Source organism: Coturnix japonica, chromosome 1 (genome assembly GCF_001577835.2).
Source record: "Coturnix japonica isolate 7356 chromosome 1, Coturnix japonica 2.1, whole genome shotgun sequence".
Taxonomy (NCBI): domain Eukaryota; kingdom Metazoa; phylum Chordata; class Aves; order Galliformes; family Phasianidae; genus Coturnix; species Coturnix japonica.
Window position 1 is genome coordinate 114,274,986 of NC_029516.1, and position 24,213 is coordinate 114,299,198.

The following is a 24,213-nucleotide window of genomic DNA, read 5'->3' on the forward strand; positions in this document are numbered from 1 at the left end:
AACTGGTTCAGATAAGATTTTTATACCTTTGTTTATATGTAGGTTGCTCCAAAAGTGATGCCTCATATTTACTTCAATTGAAACTACAACAGATACAAAGAGCACTGTAACACATTCGCATCTACAAAACATTATTTTTCAATACAGTCACCATCATTACCCCTGCATTTTCAACAGCAGTAAAAAACAGCCTGAATACTGCACTAATAAAAGTCTGCACCAGTGCAAGTGATCGACTGTTGCTGTTGCCACTACTGAAATGCACCACCTGCCACCTCACTGCCCTCACATCCACTGTTTGATCTCCATAAACATTCAGCAGACATCAATGAATGTTGTGAGTGCAATTTTTTATGTGTGAAGGAATTCAGTTCTTCACCTCTGTTTGATCCACACTTCTATGTCAGATGCCATTTTGTCAGAATGCCTTGCTGCTGCCATCTGTCGCACAGCAACAAAATGTAACAGAATACTGGTGGGAAGTCATATCATAAACATCCACCTCTGACATTGTGGGCCAAGATAATAAAATTGGAGGCGTTCCTTTCAGAGCAGCCCTCATAAATCTGAAGTCTCAGATGGGACAAGTGAGATTAAAAAGAACAAGCCATTTAATAAATAAATAAATATATAAACAAACACAAGGTTTGTTGTAAACCAGGAAATCTGTTATCATCTTTGGTTTTCTTGTCTGTGTCATAAAAAGTAGCCTATGGCTGAAATTATTTAGTAGAAAGAAATAGACATACATGGCATGTCTGTTCCATTCACATTATTCAATGTATAAATTGGATTTGCGATCCTAGCTGGAACTATCTGCCCTCTAGTAGAGCCTAAGGGCTTACGTCATCTCTACAGACAGACAGACTTGCCCAAGTATCTGCTCTTTCAGATAATCACTCAGTGCCTGCTGTTCCAGGCCCCTTCTGCCTCCAAAACCTCATCATGAAACCTGGAGCTGGCAGAAGGACAGTGATTGCTTGTACCAAAATATTTCTGCATTAAGATATGATGCAATTTCTTTACATTGCCAGACTGTCACAGGCTGTATTTGTGACAGAAAAAGCCTTGATTCCAAAGATTCCAAAATATTTGTCTCCAATAACAATGTAATGATCCCATTGTTAATTTAGATAAGTCCAAATGAGTTTGCAATTGATAGCAGTTTGCCTGACACACACAGCCCATTGTATAAAGGTAAATTTTATCTTAAAATTTGCCAATTATAATAGTGAAATCTGGTCTAATTTAACATAAAAATGGTAAACTGAAAACTGAGGAACAGACATGCTACCTGTTCTGTTGACATTTTTTCTGTGATAGCAGCCCACAGGCAGAGTGTTGTATGCAATAAACTCTTAAACAATCAGAACTTGCAATCTAGAGCTCTTAGGAACCATCTTGTGCACAGATCTAAACAGCTCATAACTTAGTTCACATGCAAAGTCCGCCATTTGAGAAGTTGTCTCCTTCAAACCAAACTTGCAAGAGAGCATATGTTCATTCAAATTTGGTATGACCTTATAAAATCACGATCCATACCTAAAATCATGTAACCTTCATCAAAGGACATCTGAACATCAAGACAGTAGTTTCGGTCTCTGAGTTTACACTTAGAGAAGTCTAATCTGGGACAACACAAGTCAGTGAATATTGGGCCAAATCCTTCTGTACTTAATTTTCTTCATCATCATTGTGAAGACGAATAAAACAACAGCACGTTTCTCATTGTTTTTAATGTTCTTTTATTTCTATTGTACAATAAAATTTACATATAAATATGTTCAATATAAATTTATTTTTCCCATGAAACACCTAGACATTTTATAGTTTGAATAAGAACTGTGTCTGCTTTGTGTTTCTTTCCCATTTACAAAACTCAGTGCTTTTAGGTTTATGCAAAATTGTTGAGGATGAGATCACATTGATCTGCTTGGTTCATGCAATCTAACTTGGATACATATGACATAGGAACGTGGTCATCCAAGAAATTCTCAGGAATCAATGGAAGTAAGATTTAGGGTGATTGGGCCCTGGAACAGCCTCCCCAGATTAAGTAGTCACAGCACTGAGCTTGCCAGATTTCAGGAAGTATTTTGGACAGTGCTCTCAGACACAGGGTCTGATTTTTGGGTAGTCCTGTGTGGATCCAGGAGTTGTACTTGATGATCTTTTTGGGTTCCTTCCAAACTGGGATATTCTATGGTTCTATGGTGCTAAAAGTATGTTTAGTCAACAATGCAAACCATCTCTCATACTCTAATAACAGAGCATGAGATGATTCTGTCTGTTTTAGGTGGGATGAACTCAGGATATATTCTGAAGTAGGAGCAGTGTTTGGTCATATGTTATTTCACTTGGAAAATCTGGTAAGACCATACATGCCCTTCCAAAATGTGGGAACTCGTAGTGTTACTTTTGCCATGTTATTTTCACAGGAAAACAAATGGTGACACCCACATTCTGAACCGCTTGCTTACAAATACAAATAAGCCCAACAATTTTTCTTGAAAGAAACACTCTGCTCTTTCAACCTTCAAACAGCAACACCGAAGACTGGCAGCAGGATGACGATAATTCTGCTACTTTTCTTTGTAAATGAACACTGGAAATTTTCTCTTCTAAGCATTTCTTCTTCCAACACCCCATCCCGTTGACTGAGCATGAGCGTGCCTTTAGTCACTCAGAGAAAGGAGGATGTGAGAGGTCCATGGGAACGATGGGACTCATCCTCTGTTGTTGAGGAGAGGGTGGCTTGGAGCTCGTGCTGCTGCCTGGTGCCTGGGACTGGAGGTCTGACTCCAAGTCCCCCTGCAAGAGGCTTGGCTCCTCCTCAGTGACACAGACTTGGTCCTGCTCAGAGGTGCTGCTGTCAGGGCAGTCTGGCTGTGTTTGGGCTGGGCTGCACTGCGAAGGCATCAGGTCACAGTCCAGGCTGGTGTCTGTGGTTTCTGGCAGGCTCAGGGCACCCCCTTCAGCAGAGCTGGGAGAAATGACTGCCTGAACAATGATGACCTCCTTCTCTCCGTCGCTGATGTCACACGGAAGGCTGTCATTTGAATTACAGCGAATTGTGATTCCCATGAGCTCTCCATTTATGGAAACACTCCCTGAGCAATCAGCACTTGGCCTGGCTCTTCTGGGTTACACAAGGGCTGGAGTCACCTAGGAAGGAGTAGATGCACAGCGGTTAGTGTCGAACATTCACTATCCAAGGAGGCAAAGGCTTGGTGCTGCCTGTCAAGCAGGTTTCAAGCAGCTTGCGAGACTCCTTTGGGAAAACAGGGGTCAGCTGAAGATGTCAGTCATGGGCCTGAATGCCAGAAGGAGGTACAAGCCCACTGAAAGCATGAATTCTACCTGTGTTGCTAACAAGCAGTGTTTTGAAAGCTGGATTTGCACCCTTACCTGCCAGGACCACGACTTCTGCTTCTGAGGGCTCCCTGGCACTGCGCTGCAGTTGGTATTTCACCATTGGGGATGGTCTGTGCAGGCAGAAGCACGAACACCAACTGCCAGCTGGTGACTCTGCCCTCTTACTGGGAGAACTTGGTCTGGAGAGAGAAAACAGAGCATGCTGTCAGTCGTGGTGCAGGGTGATGGAAGAGCTGCACCGAGCCCTGGCCAAAAGTTGCCTGTTCTGGGCACTGCCTGCTTTCTGCTGAAACACAGCTTAGAAACACGCTCTGTTTCAAACAGCAGAGGATGCTTCCATTCCTACAGCTCAGCCCTGAAGTCCTGCTGGCTACATTCCTATCATCGATGTCAAGCAAGAAGCAGAGTATGTGAGCAAAGGCTCAGCAGCAGGAAAGGACAGGAGCTGGCAGGCGTAACTGCTTTCTGAGGAACTGGTGCAGCCATAAGGGAAGCTCAAAAGCATCTCTGACTCTTACGTTAACACCTCCTCGGCCTCAGCTCACTGCCATCTTTAATTTCTAGTGCCAGCAAGTCCGACCAACAGCTCTGCTTAGAGGAGAACCAGAACTGGTTTCAGGCATGTGGCCCTGAAATCTGGAAAACCCCAATGTTTCCAGGTACAGCCAGCACAGACCAGGATAGATATCAGCGTGGCTTTCTGCATCTCATGACAGCCTGCTCAGCCAGGAAGGAAGGGCACACTTGTGTGGACCCACCGAGCCCATCGGGCAACTGTGTGTTAGTTGAATCCTTGAAGATATAATGGACAAAAATTAAACCAATAAAACCCACCCAACCAATGAAGATAGGGGCTGGAAAGGGAAGTCCTCTTTACCTTTTAGATGGAAAATCAATGACTGTGTGGAAGGTCCCCGGTACAGCTGCGGGGCCTTCCTCCACTTCGATCTCGCTGCTCCGTGTCGCAGTGGGAGAGCTGCTCTGGCCGCTTCTCTGAGCCTGTGCCTCCTGCAGTGTGAGCAGCTTTGTGGATGGAGGAGACACCCACACAGACTTGGGCCTGGATAGAGAACTGTGCCCTACAAGGGAAAACCACAGGTAAGAGGGAGGATCAGAAAGCAGCAGCACAGCTATCCCAGTTCTGCATTTTTCTCAGATTTGCTTATCCGAGCCACTAGAAGAAGAGGAGCTCAAAGTAACTGGGTGCTCAGAGTTATGCTCGTGGCAAAGGACACAGCCATAATTAAGAGCTGCTTGATGTATCGAAATTGGCATAAAAAAAAAAAAAAAAGCCCCAGAAAATGGGTCTGGGAACTCAGAAAGCTTTGCTGCCACACTTCAACCATGCTTCACCCCCATTCAAAACATCATAAAGGCAGGGATGGTTTTCTCCATGTAAAGTCTGGCCTCGGACATTCTCAGGATTCGGCAACAGGGTGCCATATTCTCATCTAAGCCCAGAAGCCTTCTGTCCCATTGAGAGTCAAAGCGTATTTGAAAGATCTTGGAGAAGGCCTGGATTGGATCAAGATCAAGCTAATGGAGGAAGACGCTCACCCTCTCCCACGGCTGGTGTGGATTCGGAGCAGAAGAGGACATCTGTGTGGCTGATGATGAACTCCACAACATCTGTCTGTGTCTGCAGCTCCATGCAGGCAGCTTCACTGCTGGCGCAGGCAGACGGGCTCTGCTGGGATCTGAAGAAAAGGCAGATCTTACAAGTCATTTCCCCAAGATCATTTCCCCAAGTCTGAATTTCTGTAGCCAAAAGCAGTCAAACTGGGCTCTGGAGACTTCCGCAGTGGGCAAACAGCGATGCCACTGACAAAATTCTCCTGGATGATCAGGGACACAGCAGTCCCAGCTAAACAAGTGAGTAGAAACTGTCATCTAGAAATTGTGCCCCTGGGGTTGGGGGAGAGCAGTTCAGGCTCTACCTCTGCTGCCAGCCACTTCTGACAGCTTTTACAGGAGAAGAGCACATTAGATGAAGAAGAAGGGAAGATTGCTTTCTTTCTGGAGAACAGAACTAAGCGTTGTGCTTAAACAGAAAAAGAAGTTTACCTTAAGAGGTTTGGAGCCCACACTATTGCTAAATTATGAGCGTCCATGTTGGTGACTGAGGAGTTCCCAGCAAGAGACGCCAAATGACGCATCAGGTACTCCAGCGTCCTGGAAAACAGGGCGGGGACGGATGTTCAGCACCAAAAAGCAAGCTATGCTGCAGTGCACAAAACAAACCTCACTTCATGCTAGTTGATGTCTTTGCTACCGTCCCTGAATATGTAGTAGATAAAACATTCCCAGGGCCACCATGCTGCTGCATCAAGCCCTGCAAAGCACAGCCGCAGCCATCGGCTGCACCAACCGTGCCCCCGTGCCAAGGAACTGACCCAATCAATTGACCCAATGCAGCCTTCAGCCGCTGCAGCGTGCACAGGCATGATGTTGCAGGTGTGAGACAACACCTGGAATCGCATCATCGCCCTCTGAAAGGCAGCAGGGCTGAGCTCAGCAGACCGAGTGCAGCACTGACCTGTAGTGAGGAGCGGGCAGCTGCTGGATGGCATCCTTCATTCTCAGCAACCGCTCCTCCTCTGTAGCAGCACCGGCAGCGTCCTGGAAAAAGGCAGGAAGGGATTCAGACACCAATCAGCATAGATAGCTGCCACAGGTTTGGGAACCATGGGGACAGTGCGCTGGTGGTCAGCACCGAGGCAGACTCGATGCCTTCCAAGAGGCATCAGGGGAACACAGCAGCACGCAGCCTGTGCCATCAAGGCCAAGCAGTGCAAGCTCTGGCGGGCTTTACAGCCTGATTGCTCAGTGCAGCTCCTTGCAGCAGGCATTCGTCTCCAAGTCCACTTTGCTATTAACCCCATTCTACCAATAGTTGGGGAACAGCAAAGGAAAGGGAATTCTCGCAAGCATGGTGAATAACTTAAATAAGCACCTCCTGGCACCACCAAAAGCGGCATCAGTGAGAGGTAGGATGTGGCAAAGACATGCCTCATGGGGCTAACAGAAATAAGACCTCCGAGCTGGGGCACTGCTGCAACCATCAGCCAGGTTTCCAAGGGAAGAGATACATATCTTTTCCAAGACATTGCCCTGTGCTTACCGAGAACTTGCCATACAGCTGCTCAGTCAGGAGAGGGTTTGGGAGCTCCCTGAAATACATTTTACACAGGGAGCTCACGCTGTGAATTTCTCGGACGCTGAGCTCGGGAACTTGCTCCGAATCAAATTCATGGCTGCAGAGAAGGACACAGAATTGGGCAGGGGGCATTGAGAAAGACGAAAACAAGTCCAAAGCCACACAATATACAGTCAAGAAAAGGAAGGGGTTCCTCGGAGTGCCCGAAGCATGGCACGTGCCCCTACTGACAGCTGTGTCAGTCGCAGCACTCTTACCGTAGTCGCTGGATCTTGGACGCCACGCCGGACAGGCGGTATATCCCCCGCACCACGCCATGCTGCTCGATGAATTCAGAGCAGCTCTGGAGGACCTGGGGGACTACAGAACAAGAGCCAGTGGTTAGCTGAGCTTCTTACTCAAGTCCTGGTTCAGGCCGTGCTCTTCTCACATCCCATCCACTAAGCCCAGCCGGGCTACCGCTTGCTTCCTCCTTAGAGGAGAAAGCTGGCAGAGACAGCTGTGAGGAAACTGCACAGAGATGTGTTCTTGGCTTTCCAGAAATGCCACGACCTATCAACAGCCTGGAGAAAGTAATTCTGGCAAAGCCACAGACACTGCAAGTCCCATCACAGCTCCCTCAGGAATGGAGGAATCCAATCTCACGACCAGAAGAGCTAGGAAAAGGATGCAGGATGCTCTCTGTGGCCAGAAGGCTTCCTACGTTTTCAGGCTGAAAAAATTGCTGGCTATGATCTCCCTTTCATCTTTAGATGCCCAATGGAGGAAGATCTCAGGAATGGGCTGTTCCTTACCATCACGGCCAGAGCGCAGAAGGTGCTCCCCCAGGTCACACCCAAACACCCCTTCCTTCTTCGGCTCCGGCTCCGTCGCTCTCCTGGGGCGGGCCTTCACCAGGGAGCGAAGGAAGGGGATGAGCTTGCCCCGTCTCCTTGGCACTGCACAACAAAACAAAGAAACCAGTTCATTTCAGGCTTGGCTCGGTTGGACGAGGCCGAGTGCAACACATTCAACAGAACACGTAACAACAGAAAGCATGTTCCCAACAAGGACACGCAAGAACTGTTTTCCCCATCCCTGCAACTGCCCAAGGCCAGGTCAGAAGGGGCCCCGGACAGCCTGCTCTCATCTCCAGCTAAATGCACAGGCTGGCGATCCAGACTGAGGCACGGGACTTGGAGCCTGAGGATCCTTTAGACCCCTTCCAATCCCAAGCCATTCAAGGAGGATTCTGCGACTTCCCCATGCCCAAGAATAAACACAGTGGGATTGGGCCAGATCTCTGCGTGTTCCGATGGAGCTTAATGCAGTCCTCTTGCTAAGCTTGCTCAACTCAGGTATTAACAAAACCCCTGAAAGCCACCCCATTTTATTAATCCGCATTGTCAAATATAAAATACGTACCAGACTTTGGCAAGGAATTGACGAGGGACTCAGGAATTTTTCCGCTGATGAGTTCCACGCACTCACCAGGGAAAGATCCAACCTGTAATAAGAACAAAAAAACAGGCGGGCATTAGCCTGAGCCCAGAGCCAAAGGGAAGGTCCTCTGACACCGACACAGGGCAACCGTTTGTGTCCAGAAGCCCTCCTGTGCAGGTAGAGCAACTCCGGTTTGAGATTCCTGACTCTACTGAAGTTGCGCTCTCTAGTTGGAAGCATGTGCATACCTGAAAGCCACGCTTGCCTCTCCACCAGGGGCTCAGCTCCTTTGGTGGCATATCAGTGATGCACACCACGTCTCCCACCTGCAAGAGATTGAAACGTCAACCCCAGCTTCAGCACAGCTGTGAGGAAATCACAGCTCAAATAACTGCCTAATTCTGTGCTGCAGAATATCCTCAAGCTTGACAGCAATTGCACCAATGCAGCCCCCAAGGCATTTTCCCTTCTTAAACTGAACTTGGAGGTACAAGAGTTACACAACATACACAATAGAGCTGTGCAGTAGGAAATGGGTCTCAAAAGCAGCAGGCTCTCTGCCGAAGGCTATGGAAGAGCTGCACTTTAATCATGGGCATCAATTAGCAGAGCTTTCTGAACACATCTGCACACTTCACACCGGGTCTGCTCTTGCTCAGAGACCAGGCTCCCACACTGGGCAGGATCTGCTTGATCAGAAGGTTCAATGCCCAATCCAACCATATTGGAGAGATGGCTGAACTCCTCCCAACCCAGAACAAGTCTAAGCTGCAACAGAACCTTCGAAGCTTCATCTCACAAGATATACTAAAGGTGTCTGAGAGTATTCCCGAGGCGTTCACACTCTATACTAATTCTGTGCACAACAACAAGGAACGCCTGGAACTGCTTACCTCCAGAGAGAGCTCATCCGGCCCCTGGGCGACGTAGCTCTTAATAACATGGGCCGCCGCAATCGCTGGAACGTTGAGAGATGACTCTGCACGCACCAGCTGTGGCTTCCACATGTTATCAGCCTGCAAAACAGAGCACAGGCCGTGGTCAGGAGCTGAGGACAAACCAGGAGGATTTCAAGGTGAGGAGCACATCTGCAGAGAAAGCTGCAGCAAATGCGCTCCGTCCTTATCAGGAGCACTTCAGAAGGAGCTGCACGTCTCATCACAGTTATTTCCCTTCCTGGCGTGCATTGCCAGGCCATGCAAAGATGCATCTCTCTCTACCCAGACTAATCAGCAATGGCACTGGCGCAGACAGCTGGCCAGGCCCTTTTTGGCCCATTCTTTCCTGCAGGAGAGTACATCTGCAGCTCCTTCTAATGGCTCAACACAGGGAACAAAGACCAGCCAGAGCTTCATACTGTACCTCCGTCACCCCAACCTCAGGCCCATCGCTGATCTTGCTGCACGCAACGCCCATCACCACAGGTGTGACCAGCTGGAACAGAGCAAAAACACGCTTCTGTTTTCTCTATTCACACAGCACAGTATGGAGAGACTTCTTCAGAACTACCCTTGCATACCCTGCGGCATAGGCAAGTGTTGGAGAAACTACCCCTTGCTTCAGTCTATTCCAACGTGACAGCCTATTAGGCAGCATTGTACCAAGTTGCTATCCCTCTGCCAGCAGATGGGGACTCTGGCACAGAGCAGCAGATGCATTCGCCCAGAGCGCTCTGACAGTGCGATAGCAGGGCATTAGACAGCACCCTTCTGAGGGCTGAGCTGCAGGGCAGTGGAGAAACCCACGGCCTGCAAAACCATGCGGGGGGACAAAACATGGCACGTACCTGGCAGTGAGATCACCTCAAGCTATCTGCAGCAGTTCCTTGCTCAGATGGAATGAGAGCAAAAGCTGCACCGAGGCAGTGGGCGGAGGGCGAGGAGAGGAGAGAGAAAGAGCAGGTCAGTGAGCAGGGCTAAGACAGTCATGGAATAACACACACAGCACAACCGTCCCATCCACTTGCTGCAAGACATGCTGAGTCTCAGGCTACGTGATGCCTGTCCGCCCAGCAACTTTACAATGCTTCCACTACTGAGCAAAGACAATGGAAGAAGCACGGGACAGGTGCCAACTTTACTGATACCCCCCTTTGGAACGTGTGTACCAGGGGAAAATTACGTCTGATGGTCAAGAGTAAGCAATACGGTGCTGTGAGCTCCGACAGCCAGCAGTTCTCAACACCTCACTGCCCACCCATCCATCCCACGCCAGCTCAGCTTACCTACAAGCTGCTGCACACGACGGTGTGAAGAAAAAGGCACTAAAGGCACAAGAAGAACAAGCCAACCAACCACTCCGAACTCCTGCTCACCCACAAAGGAACACGGAACGCACCGCTCCTCCCCTCATTCCAGCCGCTTATGACATCACCAAGGGCCACCAGCCTGGTCCACCATGACCCCCACAAGGGGGGGAGGCAAGACCACATGGTCACATCTGATTCCAACATGGCACCACAACATTCCAGAACTCAGTGTGGGCTTGCAATTCTATCCTGGTGTGGCAGCGCAATGGGAGGTGTTTGGGCACAGCTGAATAAGTGACAGACACCGCAGGACTCCAAAGGAGGGTGCCAGATTAACTCTCAGCATTCTTTTGCAGGGCTCTTTGAGGTGCTTCGAACCAATTTCAATGCCTAGGTCAATTCTAGAAAGTCCAGCTGACAAATGCTCACTTTGTCTGGGTAACGCCTCTATGCATCATGAATGAAAAATAAAATAAAATGGGCACGCGACCCTATGAAACTTACCTCTCTGCTCTTGCTGTCAGCCAGACACCTCAGATGAGCATGACGTGTCCCTGCTCCTGAATGAAGATCCACCCAAGTCTGTGTTCCTCTCTGCTCCATCTCTGGGTCTAAAAGAAACACAGACAGAGATGATTACAAGATCCTTTGTGCAGATGAAAGCACAGAGTGCACACGAATTCTCTTTAGCAAGAAATACTACTTGAGAATGCACAGATAGTTTTTTGAAAGGCAGTATGAAAGATGAACAGAAAGGAAATAGATTCATTAAAATAATCCTCTCCCCGTGAAAAAGGAAGCCACCTGGGCACTGTATGCAGCAGTTCTGAGAACACCTTGCACCACAAATTGCGGCACATACATTTTTTTTCCCACAGGCCCCTCTCTTCTGTCATTTGTGTCAGATTCACTCAGGTTAAAATACGTGGATCAGAACTGCCATTCCGATCTGCTGAGGCAGGATCCCACCGCCAGGACGTCCCCCAGTCCCATTCCGTGTTTTTCCCAGCAAGTGATATCACCTACCCAGACTTCTGCAGGGCCTTCCATACGGTCTCCCATCACAGGGAGAAGCAGGAGAGCTCTCAGGGCTGGAGAAATCAAGGCTGCCTCTAAGATGGTGCTTTCAAACAGCACGAGTACCTGGATGTAGGACTTGAATCACAAGGGTAACATGAAAAAGCCACCAGTCCCCACAGATGTGGCTGTTCACAGAGATAACAGCTGCATGCTTTCCAGCAGTGTGATGCTCACCCAACAAAGCACTCAGCCAGCAGATGCGTCCAGCGTCTGAGCACCCATTTGGAGATGGTTTTCTTAACACCCAAGATGAATCTCCCCTCATATAACCTGAGGCTGTTCCCTCCAGTCCTTTCACTAGTTACATGGGAGAAGAGCAGGAAAACCCCCACCCCCACATAACCTCTCTTCAGGTAATCGTAGAGAATGATAAGGTCTTCCCTGAGCCTCCTCTTAGCCAGACTAAATAATCCCAGTTCCATAAGAAGCTCCCCATAAGACTAGTGCTCTAGACACCTCACAGCTTCAATGGTCTTCTCTGGACACATCTCAGGATTTCATTGTCCTTCTTGCAGTGAGGGGCCCAGAACAGAGCAAAGAACTCAAGGTGAGGGCTCACCAGTTCCGAGTACGGGGGAATGATCGATTCCCTGTTCCTGCTGGCTCAAGTCTTCTGCATTCCAATTCCAATCTAAACCATTCCTGCTGTGGTAGTACCTGAATCCTTATTTGGGCTGGAGATCGAGAGCTCAATACAACAGATATAATGTGAGGTGCAACTGGAAGACGTTTCTCCAAGCCAACAAAAGCCAACTCACCAACCTTGGCACAACTCACCAACCAAGAGCCAGGCCTTGACAACTTGGCTGATCTGAGCATGCGGGAGGGGGCCAGACAGTGGACCACAAGTGTCCATTTCCACTGCAGCTCCCTGTAGAGAACAGCACCAATCAGCAGGCTTGAATGAATTCATTCACAAGCTCCACAATGAGTCTTTTCTTCACATGAAAAAACAAAACAAAACAAAAACAAACAAACAAAACAAACAAAGAAACACACAGAGATTCCTGACCAAAAAGTTGGGAGTTAATAACGACCAAAGAGGTTCCTGTTCCTACGCCTCATCCTCTCACCCCAACTCCTGGGTGATGCCCACAGGCTTCAAGTCAGCTCTCAAATCCATTGAACTCCAGTCACAGAACTCCATCAAAAAGGATGTCACACATGTGACACTTACATACATTTTGCATCAGAAACAGTGATGCCAGCAGGAGCAGAGAGGTGACTGTCCCCCTGTACTCAGCACTGGTGAGGCCACAACTCGAATTCTGTTTCCAGTTTGTGGCCCCTCACTGCAAAAAAGACACTGAGGCATTGGAACGTGTTCAAAGAAGGGCAACAAAGCTGGTGAGGGGTCTGGAGCACAATGGGGCCATATGAGGAGAGGCTGCAGGAGATGGGAATGTCCAGCCTGGAGAAGAGCTGTCTCAGAGGAGACCTTCTTGCTCTCTATAACTTCCTGAAGGGAGGTTGTAGTGAGCTGGGGGTTAGCCTCTTCTCTCGTGTCATTATTGATAGGACCAGAGGGAATGGTTTCAAGCTGCAGCAGGGGCGATTCTGGCTGGATGTTAGGAAATATTACTTTTCAGAAAGGGGTGGCTAGTCACTGGAATGGACTGCCCAGGAGGTGGTGGAGTCACTGATCCTGGGGGTGTTCAAGGAATGACTGGATGTTGTGTTGAGGGACATGATTTAGTGGAAGCTGTTGGTAACAGGAGAACGGTTGGACTGGATGATCTTTTAGGTCTTTTCCAACCCTGGTGATTCTATGATTCTGTGATTCATACGCTAAGAAGCAAGGAGAGGCTCTTTTGTTAAATCTTTCAGTAGAGAGAAGAGTTGATATTCGCTTCTCCCGACAACAGAAACACGGTACCAGCTTTCCAAGCCCACCCGCCATACAGTAGGCAGACAAAGCACACATAAAGGAGCATGCACATCCCCTCCGGCATAACTTGAGCCCACAACCCACCTTCAGATTTCTGTGGATTTCTAGCGTTTTATACTGATGCAGCCTCGCTACAGCTCCATGGGTGTCACACAAGGACTGCAAGACCTCTTTCTCCGCAAACCCCACCTGCAGGCCTTGGTCAAAGAGGATTGCCACCTGCCCTCCTGAGCAAAAACACTAAGAACGAGAGCAAAGCACACTGGATTTGCCTTGGCCTGGCCTAAGCCCCAGTCCTACCAGACAGACCCTGGGATGAAAACTGCTCCACAAACCCCAGATGGACACCAGCAAACAAGAAGTTGATCAGATCCAACCCCAAGCAAGCACCAAGCCTCCCCAGGAAGCTCTTTGCCATCAGCTCCGTCATCGCCTTTCCTTTCCTCCACACCTCAATCCCAAAGTTGTTTCCACACCTGCCAGCACGTGTTACCTCCCACCTGCTCATCGCACAGAGCTTCAACAGCACCAAATTTGCTTCCGGGGCCCTCCTTCACCTCACTGTGCTAACACTCATGATTCAAATTACACAGAAATCCTAGCAGAAGTTCTCGGTGAGAACTGCACCTAACATTCCTCCTTCTACAAGCAAACAGGCCCAACACGTGGTCATGAAAATGCTTTCATCAAAGAGAAGCAGAGATGGCACGGCAGGACAGACGTACTCGGTGTGCACGTCTGAAGCCATTTGAGAACCTAGTCGTTCTTGCTGCAGGACCCCTGTCTTCTGTTAAAAGCTGAACGGTCCCCAGAGCACCTGTTTCCATCAGCTGCCACCATCCAAAGCAGCCAGCCTTCTTGCAGTCACCTGGCCCAAACATCCCTTTTGCTCTACACTTGATTCCTGCAAGAGAGGGGAGCTCAGCACGCACACCATCCTTCCAACACCCCATCCCAGCAGCAAGGGATCACAGCGCTGGCACAGCTGAAACAAAAAGGGTGTGCGAGTTTCCTGTTAGCACTCAGTGTGAACAAATCTACCACTGAGCAACACCGTGAGCCCCCACTCACCTCAGCACAGGTCAACCTGTAACCCCAGCCTTCCCCTATCCATGTGCACACGCACACCCATGCGCCACCCTGCCTGCTTTGCACACCCCCATGCACACACTGCATCGTGTGCCCTCCTTTGCATTCACAGACGTGTGCAAACCATCCCTGGGAACACGTACGTGCCTACACCTTCCACAAACACCCCTTTGTGTGCACCTGTGTGCAACCCAACTCAGCACACGCACGCGTTTGTGCCACCCTGTCCATGCACTCACCACGTGCCCTCCAGCATCACTGCTGCCTCCTCTGGTACTGTACCCGCAGATGCTTCAGAGCTCATTAGCATGGACTTCCTTCCTCCCCTCAGCAGCTGCTCCTGCACTCACCTTCATTCCTACTCAGATACCGGCCGCTTCCAGCACCAGCTGACCTGCAAGACACAGAAAGGAAAGGTGGGAGTCATGCAAACGCACAAGCCCAAGGCTGTGTCACCACCACACATGGCAGCCTCGGGAAGTCAGCTGAAACTACAGCCTTTGTCAGAATGGAAACAGGCACCGTCAATTAAGTGTGACCTCTGAACTCATTGCCACCATCAGAAATAGGCACTGAAATCGCTCACTTCACTGCAGCTGGTTAACTCCAAATTCTTTTGCTTTTGGGAAAATGCGGACACGGAATTGAAGGACACCAGAAAAACGACATCTACTTCATTGTAGGTGGTTAAGCTTGGAAGCAGGACTTGAGCAAGAAATGCTTCTCAGCTCCTTGAAAGGCACTAAGTGATGGGATGATTTCCCATCCCTGCTGAAATCCTGACCTCTGCCACAGGTGGCTGAGTGACACAAAAGCTGTGTCCTTGGTTCCCGGCCTTACCTTCTCATGCCGTTCATCTTGCTCTGCAGCTCCTGCTCTGAATAGTCTTCTTATATTCCCACATGACAGGAAGAAAATGAAGACACAACCCCTGCCACCAAGGTCAGCTCTGCAGCACACGTTACCTGAGGAGCACTTGGCTACTCATGCAAACTGCACAGTGCCAGGAAGATTGTTACATGTTGCACTTCTTCTTCTCCTGGCTCAGAAATTAAATTTTCTACCTAGAAAATGGAAAACAAACAAACAAGCAAACAAAAAACAACAACAACAAAAAACACCTCACCTGACATAAAGGAGACATGATTGTTACTATGGAATTCCGGAGGGCAAGGTATTTGCCCTCTCTATGAAGAAGCTGACTGCAAAGGACTAAGAACAGCCACGATCACGTTGAGAACTTGCGGGTAAAATTCGGGACTGAACCAATAATGGGCTTCTGGAGGTGAGGGTCTGCTCCAGGCCGCCTGGTCAAGGGAGCCTGTTGATGGGCCCTGCTTACTGCAGCTACCAGAAGCACCGCGCTCACTGACTCTCAACTTGATGGGGGATTCCAGTCAGGCTGGGAAATCAGCATGGCTGGCTGCAAGCTGTCTGAGAGACTGCTGGACTGCACTGGGAATAACTTTGTGGGCCAAGCATTAAGCACACCAAGCAGAAGGGAAGCATTACTGGACATGCTGCACAGCAGGGGTTAAGACTGGAGGTGGTCAGGGCTGTAGTGACCATGCCCTCCTAGAGTTCCTCATCTCAAGGAATGCGGGCCTGGCAAAAAGCAAAGTCAGGACCCTGAGCTTCAGGAGAGTCAGCTGCAGGCTGTTCAAAGAATTCTTGGACGAGAGACACTGGAAAACTGTTCTTAGGGGCAAAGGAATGGAAAAGAGATGGTAACTTTCTCAGAAAACCTTTCTCAGAGCTGGAGCTCTGAGCTCCATCCCGACCACACGAAACACAGCAGAGGAGGCAGGAAAGCAGCATGGCTGAACCTGCTGGTTACAGGGAGCAACAAGAAGGAAATGGAGAAACAGCGGAAACGGAGACATGCAGCCTGGTCGCTTTGGTGGCCTTCTACAGTGGAGTGACAGCATCAGTAGGGAAAGGAAAAGCAACTGACATCACTCAGCCAGACTTTTGCAAGGCCTTCGATGTTGAGCAAGTTTCCTGTTAGAACTCAGTGTGAACAAATCTACCACTGAGCAACACCCTGAGCCCCCACTCACAGAATCACAGAATCACAGAATCACAGAATCACAGAATCACAGAATCACAGAATCACAGAATCACAGAATGACTCCTGATGGAGCCCAGGATACCGTTTGCCTTCCGAGCCGCAAGAGCACACTGCTGGCTCATGTTAAGTTTCTCGTCCATTAGGACCCCCGGATCCTTCTCTGCCAAGCTGCTCTCAAGGATCATTCCTCCCAGTCTGTACAGATGCCTGGGGTTCTTCCAGTCCAAGTGCAAAACCTTGCACGTTGCCATGTTGAACCTCATTAGGTTCACCCGGGCCCACCTTTCAAGTCTGTCAAGGTCCCTCTTTGAGATCTGTAATTGTTGATACAAATAAAATATCAATTAATATCATAATTGTATTAATAATATGAGATCACAAATGACAGGTAAATACAAATTAAGCTTGTTATTATGGATGACATTTTCCCACAAGTCATTTTTAATGGGATAATATAATGCATATTTTTTATAGTCATGTAGAGCACACTGTATGTGTTGTCACTTATTACAGAATTTAGGTACTTTTTAGATTGTTAATTTTACATGCCCCCACCTCCCACTTCCAGGCTGTCAAACATGTATGTCACATAGAAGCCAAACAGACTACACAAGCGTGGCTTTCCATTACTTCACATGGATTTAATACAGCTGTAAATCCAGGCAACAGATCCATAAAAATAAAATAAAATATGGTTAAATAAGTGTGCTTAGTTTCATTTATTGTGTATAGCTGTATTAATTTTAAATGCATGTACCGTGACAATGTTCAAAGACTCCTGTGAAAGAAAGGACCTTCTCCAGAGAGTTTACGTTCTAAATGTCACAGAAGTAGATGAAAGGTGAGAAAGATGTGACCTATAAGTAAATGAAGATGATGATGACTGACACAGTATTATTTATTCAATGTTTGTTGTTGCTACTTTTCCCTAGATAATGTATCATTACAAACTAACTGTAAATAATTAGCAAAAAAAAAAACACAAAACCACCCTGACAGATGAGACTTTAAATGCTGTAATAGATCCTGTCTAGGTCAGTGGAATATTTTGGCAATAAGGACTTTGATAGCACTAATGGAAGTCCACCTGAGCCTCTACTGATGATAATACTACCAGCAGACACACTGATAAATTATAATGGGCACAGCAGCAGCAGCCACTCCAGAAACATCCTTAAAGTGAATTTCCTCTAATGGTTTGGAAGACAAATGACTCACATTTTATCATTGGATTCCTCCTCTTTCAGAAAATTGCCAATAAACTTCCTGTCCTTAGCTGAAGATTTGGCAGCAGCTTGGACATAACAAATTTAACCCATTCAGTCTGTTTATTTATGTCAGTTATTTCTTCAAGCTCTTCTTAAACCAACTGATCTCATGTGTTTTCATTTCAAAAATTAAGATAATTTGTTTTTAAATGGCTCACTGACTGAAGTGGCATTTCTGAAGAGGTCATACTCCTGTAAAGTTCTTAGTCCGAAATGGTTGTCTGTACAGTATGCACCTAAATTCACAAGGTACTTCTCCTGTTCCCAGTGTGCCTCTGGTTGTGTGTCTGTTCTTCCCAAATGCAAACAGCTGGTACCTAACTGTCTAAACACATCTAGAACACTAGAGGATTAGTCGTGTGCACAAAATGAGTATCACCAAATTTCTATGGTTTAATGAGCTAACATGCATTGCGTGAGCTTATTGTGTGCTCCATTAGGACTCTGATTTTCTTTCGTATAATCAACAGTTGAAGCTTCCACATTACTCCATCTCTTGTTTGCTCTTGTTCAGCTGCTGACAACCATCCTGACAGCCAGTGTTGCTGAACAAATATTTCTTTTCTCCTGCAGGTTAGTTTAAACTTCTGTTCTCTGTTTATTTAATCTAGTCTGTTGCCTTATATTAAGGGGCTAACAAAATATGCAAACTCTTTTTCTGCTGATTTAATTTCCAAGAATGATGATCTCTGACATGCTAAAGTTGGTTTCGCTGATGTTTGCCTGTAAATGTCTTTAGCTCTTTTAAATAGAAAGTAAAGCACATTACTGGGAATCTATTTGAAAAAGAATGGCCCAACTCTTAGGATGGGCTAACGTTATGCTGATGAATGGATACTTCAGCTGACATGTAGAATTTAACAGTGCCCTCATATGCCGGGATCTGACACCTACATTCTCTAAGTGGCTTCCTGTGCAAATCACTGTCAGAGACATTAATGCTTCCAAAATTGCCCGGTCACTATGTAATTGCTCTTTTTGCTCAAACATTCAGTGAAAGAATTTAAGAATTCAATCAATGCCCTTGCTAGTCTGAGGAGTATCAAAAACATGTTCTCAAAAGATTGCAGTACAGTAAGGGTTAAATTAGGTAAGATGTACTCTCCACATGCTAAAACTTTACTTTGACAAACAAAAGAAACATAATTATTTTGGCTAGGAAAAGCACAAATTATATAATTCAGTAAGAGAGACATTGAGATATCAGTACCTACTACCAAGGCCATCTTTATGTTGCAAAGAAAAATAATTTCAGTATTTCTGATCTTTTAATTGTCTCTTTTTGTAGTCCAAAAGCAGGAGATTTTCTAACAATTTCCAAGAATGATTTTAAAAAAATCTTACTTGCCTTTTGAAATTTAGAGATACAGTGTTCTTTTGAAGTTCAGTGGTTTGCAAGAAGTGTCTTGCAGACCACCAATTGTCAAAGGAGTTACCTGCAGAGCTATTATGTTTGGCTTTGAACACTAAGATCCTTAACACTGTGGCTGCAGGTGAAATCTAAGTTGCCGAAGAGAGTTGGCTCTATGAATGAATGAAAGCTGTGTCATTAGCATTAGGTATTTAGGGGCTGCATTTCATTTTTCTTTGCTTTCATTTAATTCTATTTCTATTCTTCCTGTGATGTTCAAGTGGAGTCAAAGACGTACATGTGTACTATTAGGTTGGTTTTTTTTGCTCTATTTCCTGCATGGTGTTAGGCATATTCTTCTCTGTAATCCTTAAGTTATACTATAAATAATTCTTTCTAATATTAAAAAACTTCTCAGTAGTGCTTTAAAACTGGAAAGGTTAGACAGAGACTGTAAAGTCTGACTTCAAGGCACTTAGCGTTTGTATCTAATATAAAATAGAATGGAAGCAGCGATGGATAACTACCCTCTGGTTAGATCAATCTGTCACATCAACGCAAATTATCAAGGTATCATAGCAAGTCTGTGAAGATCAAATTGAGATTTCCACGGATATGTAGGGCAAACTGAAATTTCAGTGTTCATGTGAACATTACATGGAATTCCTCCAAAAGTATTAAAATGAATAAAAAACAAACCATACAAGTTTTGTTTTTTTTTTTTTTAAATCGATTAATTATACAGCAAATTAGACTTACTATTGAAGAAAACACTGTTTTGTTTTTTGCTTGTTCTAGGAGTTTTTTTTAATGTTATTAATCCATAGAATACAAGGAACCCATTTGCATTTTATCTGTATACTGTTATACAAGGGTCCATCCTTCAAAGATACAGTTCTAAATGACAACAGGAATGTAGACTATGACTGTGTGACAGTCTAGATTGTCAAGGTTCATCATCATGATAAGTATCATAGAATCATAGAATATCCTGAGTTGGAAGGCTCTCACATGGATCACTGACTCCAGCTCCTGGTTCCACACAGAACCACCCAAAATTCAAACCACATTTCTGAGAGTCTTGTCCAAACTCTTCTTGAAGACTAGTCTTCTAGTATGCTTGGTATTATCGCCATTTCCCTGGGGAGAATGTTCCAGTGCCCAGCTACCCTCTGGTGAAGAACCTTTTCCTGACATCCAATTTGACACCTTCCTCGATGCAGCTCCATGCTGTCTTCTTGGGTCCTCTTGCCTCTTGTTGTTACCAAAAAGCAGAGATCAGCACTACCCCATCATGAGGAGATGTAGGCCGCCAAGAGGCCTCCCCTCAGCCTCCTCTGCTCTAGGCTGAAGAAACCAAGGGACCACAATCTTTCCTCACACATCTTATCCTCTCAACTCTTCATCATCTTTGTAGACTTCCTTTGGATGTTTTCTAGTAGTCTTATGTTCTATTTTTTTTATATTGTGGTGCCCTAATCTGCACACAGTGCTCGAGTGTGGCCATACCAGTGCACAGCAGAGAAAGCTTCCTTCCTTCGACCAGCTGTCAAGGATGTGACCCCAAGTTATGATTACTCCTTTTGGCTACAATGACCTCAGTCCTTGCACACTTGATAAGATGCTGTGGCTTGCTAGCAAAATTCATAGGTAAAACAAAATTTCAGATGTCCAAATATATTTCAAAGAAATATTTTTCTAATTATGCAAAATGAAACAAACAAACAAACAAAAAACAAACAAAAAAACCCATTATTTTCATGATTAACTTATTAATATCTGATGGATATTTTGAAGACTAAAGACACTACACTAAGGGAATTATGCTATTGTGCTGGTGTCAGATATTGATGAGGAGAAAGACTCTTCAGTGTTAGTTTCAGATCAAACAAAGTACCTCATGAATACAATTAGAGATATGCAGGAACTGGAATGAGTTTCCAGTTCATTGTCATCAGGGACAACCCGTGAAGTTTATTTTGTATGCAATAAAGTTGGGGAAGCACAGATAAGTTAGGTAACTGAAGCAGGGACTTCACACAACAAACAAGGACAAGGGCTGTTTCAAAAGTAATGCCTCCTATTTTATTATGTTGGCCTACAACATATTTCTGCTATGCAATCAATGGCAGCATAGGGGCAGTGTGATAAAACAGCATCTGGAATGGAAGTATATATGAAGCAGAAGTGTGTTGATGAATACGTTCATGTAGGAAAAAAAAAAAAAAAAAATGGCACCCATTGATGCAGACATTAATCAATGGTTGCTAAATGTTTATGGAGACCAAACAGTGTATGTGAACACAGTGAGGCAGTGCATTTCAGCAGCAGCAGCAGCAGCTCCTCTGGTGCAGATATTTTATGCGCTCAATAGGCAGGCTCTTGTTCACTGCTGTTGAAAATATATTGCTAACGGTGGTGACTACATTGAAAAACAGAGCTTTGTTAGATGAGAATTTGCTCAATTAGTGTTATTGTGATCTTTGTACCTATTGAAGTTTCTGTGGAAATAAAAGGGAGGCATTACTTTCAGAGCAACCTTTGTAGCTTTCTTTTAAGTGTTCTGTTTTGTGGTTCAAAACAACAAAGGCTAAGCATGTTAGATCTTAGTAGGGATCTCAATAACTGAGATAATGTCAGTTAGAGACCATGACCAAATTTGATTCTTAAATAAATAAAAATGAAACACGCTGTATTAATTTAACTATAACATAAATTTCATATTCCAGTCTAGAGGTTACATTTTAAAGAGCATACTGATAATTGTTGAAGGTTGAGAAAACCTTTGCAAGGATGAATCACAGTCTGTAAAGTATATCTTGTAGGAGACTAAAGAAAAATAATTATTTCAACAGTAAGAAGGTTGGAAGGTTGAGTAATCACGATCTGTAAAGTATATAAGTTGCAAAATGAAGTTAATAACACATGGTTCTTAAATTTAATAGACAAAGTGAAGTCCAGTACTGCAAGATTACGTGTCAAGAGTGTGATTTCAACAGTGACAGTATCTATTTACTGGTAAAATTTATTCAGATGCAGAATCTGAACAGCTTGTTATAGTTCAAGACAGCATTATGTGACATTAAGAAAAGTAGACCTGGTTAAGTACTTAGCCAACATACTGTGAAAGATCTCAGTAGATAATTGTAATGGTCCTTCTATCTTTGACTTTCTGTAAGGAAGTTCAGGGTCCAGAAACTACTTTCATGCATCCAGATATATTGGGCTTATGGGGTGAAGGGGAAGACATCTAGCCCCTGTGCGCAAAATCCAGCAGTGCCCTATGTGAGAGCATAGCAGCTGCAGCTGCTCCAAAGGGACCCACCACTGCCAGAGCTGTGCCATGAGCAACACTGGGTATACTGTGGGAGAATGTATTTAAGGAAGGGAACACCACTGTGCTACAGCAGTTCTCCCTGTGCAGCCACAAAGGAGCCCATGGGGCAGTGGCGGCTGAGGCCTGCAGGAGGCATGGGCTGTGGGTACCCTGCATAGTGGCCCAGGCTGGAGCTGCAGCCCGTGGACAGGGGCAACGGTGGGGCAGGAGGGCTGGGGGAGCTGCCACTCAGGGGGACTGTGTGGGGCAGTGCCTGAAGGATGGGCCCTGCAGTATGGAGCCATACTAGGGCAGTGCTGGGAGAGTTGCAGCCTGTGGGAAGCCCACAGGAATCAGTTCAGGAAGGACACACATGTAGCATGGGAAGAGTGTGTCCATGGAGGTGTAGCAAAGATGAAGCATTATGGTGTGGTCACTGCCTCCATTCCCAGTTCCCATGCACCTCTCAGGGGGAGGCAGTAGGAGAGGGTGGAAGGGGAGAGGTCTAGTCTGTTATCAGTAGGCAAAAAACAACAAACCAAACCAAACAAAAACAATCAATCAATCAATCAAACAAACAAACAAATAAACTTTCATAAAACTCCCCATGCTGTCTGTTTTGCCTGTGAAGGTAACTAGTAAATTATCTTTTTGTCCTTATCTCAAGCCACAAGAATTTTCATGGTGTTTTCTCCCCCTCTTCTATTGAGGAGGGAGAGTGCATGAATAGCTGTGTGGTACTTAGTTACCTATAGTTGTGTTTCCCCAGTGGATGGGATCAGCACAAAAGACACAGACACCAAGTTGAAGAAATGTGTTTATTTTTACTTAAGTTAAAAGCAATGAGACAGTAAGTGAAATGATACAGCAAGAATAAAAGAACAAGGCAATCGACCTAAACATTGCTACATGAGGATAGCGATAGTGATTAAGAAAGATACATGACCAATGGCCCTAATACTTTACCATCATCCATATTTGTAGTCACTGGGGAGTCCTGGTTGCATGAGGATTTGTATCCTGCCAACTGGGAGGTCCCATGCAATGCATTAACTTGTAGTTGAGGTCTGCAAAAGGGTCCAGCTTTTAAATTGTTGAGTAAACAAGTTTACATGACAATGTAAATTGGTGGAAATATCTGGTTTCATTCTTCCTTTTGGATTCCACCTCAAGTCTGTCCAGGGCTCAAGGAGGAACCAAGGAAGTCTGAGTACTAGTAAGCCTTGATACTATGCTTCTATACAAGAAAAAGTCAGTGCATTCTTATAACGCTTTATCTAAGCTACATGTCTTGCTAATAAGAAGTTTTGACCAAGGTACATGTTTTGCTAATGATGATACATATTTTGCTAATGATCAGATACTGATGATATATGTGAGATTCATCTAGAGGTCAACTTTGGTTTGAGGCCTACTGTTCAGGTCTTAGTACTTCAAGGTGTTAGACAACAACACTGAGACTGAAGCACTGGCTCTGTTGAAGGGATGTCAGAACCTGTACCATTATGTTTAAGGTAAGGTCAGGTAGATATCATGATAAATGTCTTATCTTTGGAAAGATATACTAGGTATTAATTGTCATCATACATTACTCTGAAATGATCAAATTGTCCATGCAAGTGGGACTCCTCAGTGCATTCGTGATTTACATGGCATGCAGAACAATCAGCAACACAGTAAGTATTTCATTTTGTTAGAAATAAAAACATTTGAATTTGAAAATACTGATGTGTTTTTTGTTAATCTGTGGAAATAAAGATCAAATTCTTCCCTTATTACCAAAATACAAGAATGCAATTACCAAAATGCACATAGGAAACATTTATTTTTTGAAATGTAGATAACAGCAGTTTGGAGCTCTTTTCTGTACTCTTGTCCCCTAAACCTTAATGTTTTGCATGTTCGTTTCAAAGTTGTCCTTCCTCCCTCCCTCCCTCCCTCCCTCCCT

The 24,213-nt window shown here is 45.6% G+C and overlaps 1 protein-coding gene and 1 long non-coding RNA gene across 8 annotated transcripts in view; one reads left to right on the top strand and one right to left on the bottom strand.

Annotated features, from left to right (window-relative positions):
* LOC116652501 overlaps positions 1 to 8,270 on the top strand; it is a 659,218-nt gene extending 650,948 nt beyond the window's left edge. The window contains exon 3 of the long non-coding RNA XR_004305591.1: positions 8,210 to 8,270. This is a non-coding gene — a long non-coding RNA (uncharacterized LOC116652501). The remainder of the gene's footprint in view (positions 1 to 8,209) is intronic.
* LOC107306151 (rho GTPase-activating protein 32-like) overlaps positions 1 to 16,313 on the bottom strand; it is a 670,538-nt gene extending 654,225 nt beyond the window's left edge. Inside the window, exons 1-3 of one of the 7 annotated variants that reach the window (XM_032441341.1) lie at positions 15,100 to 16,313; positions 14,499 to 14,653; positions 10,707 to 10,813 (exon numbers count right to left, since the gene is read on the bottom strand). In XM_032441341.1, coding sequence (XP_032297232.1) covers positions 10,707 to 10,805 — 99 coding nt within the window. In that variant the 5' untranslated portion in view covers positions 10,806 to 10,813; positions 14,499 to 14,653; positions 15,100 to 16,313. Of the gene's footprint in view, positions 1 to 9,740; positions 9,784 to 10,706; positions 10,814 to 11,228; positions 11,257 to 12,059; positions 12,227 to 12,459; positions 12,497 to 14,498; positions 14,654 to 15,043 lie in introns of those variants that run through there. The other 6 variants (XM_032441334.1, XM_032441332.1, XM_032441350.1 and 3 more) reach the window with 6 other exon arrangements.
* Positions 16,314 to 24,213: the final 7,900 nt, after the last annotated feature.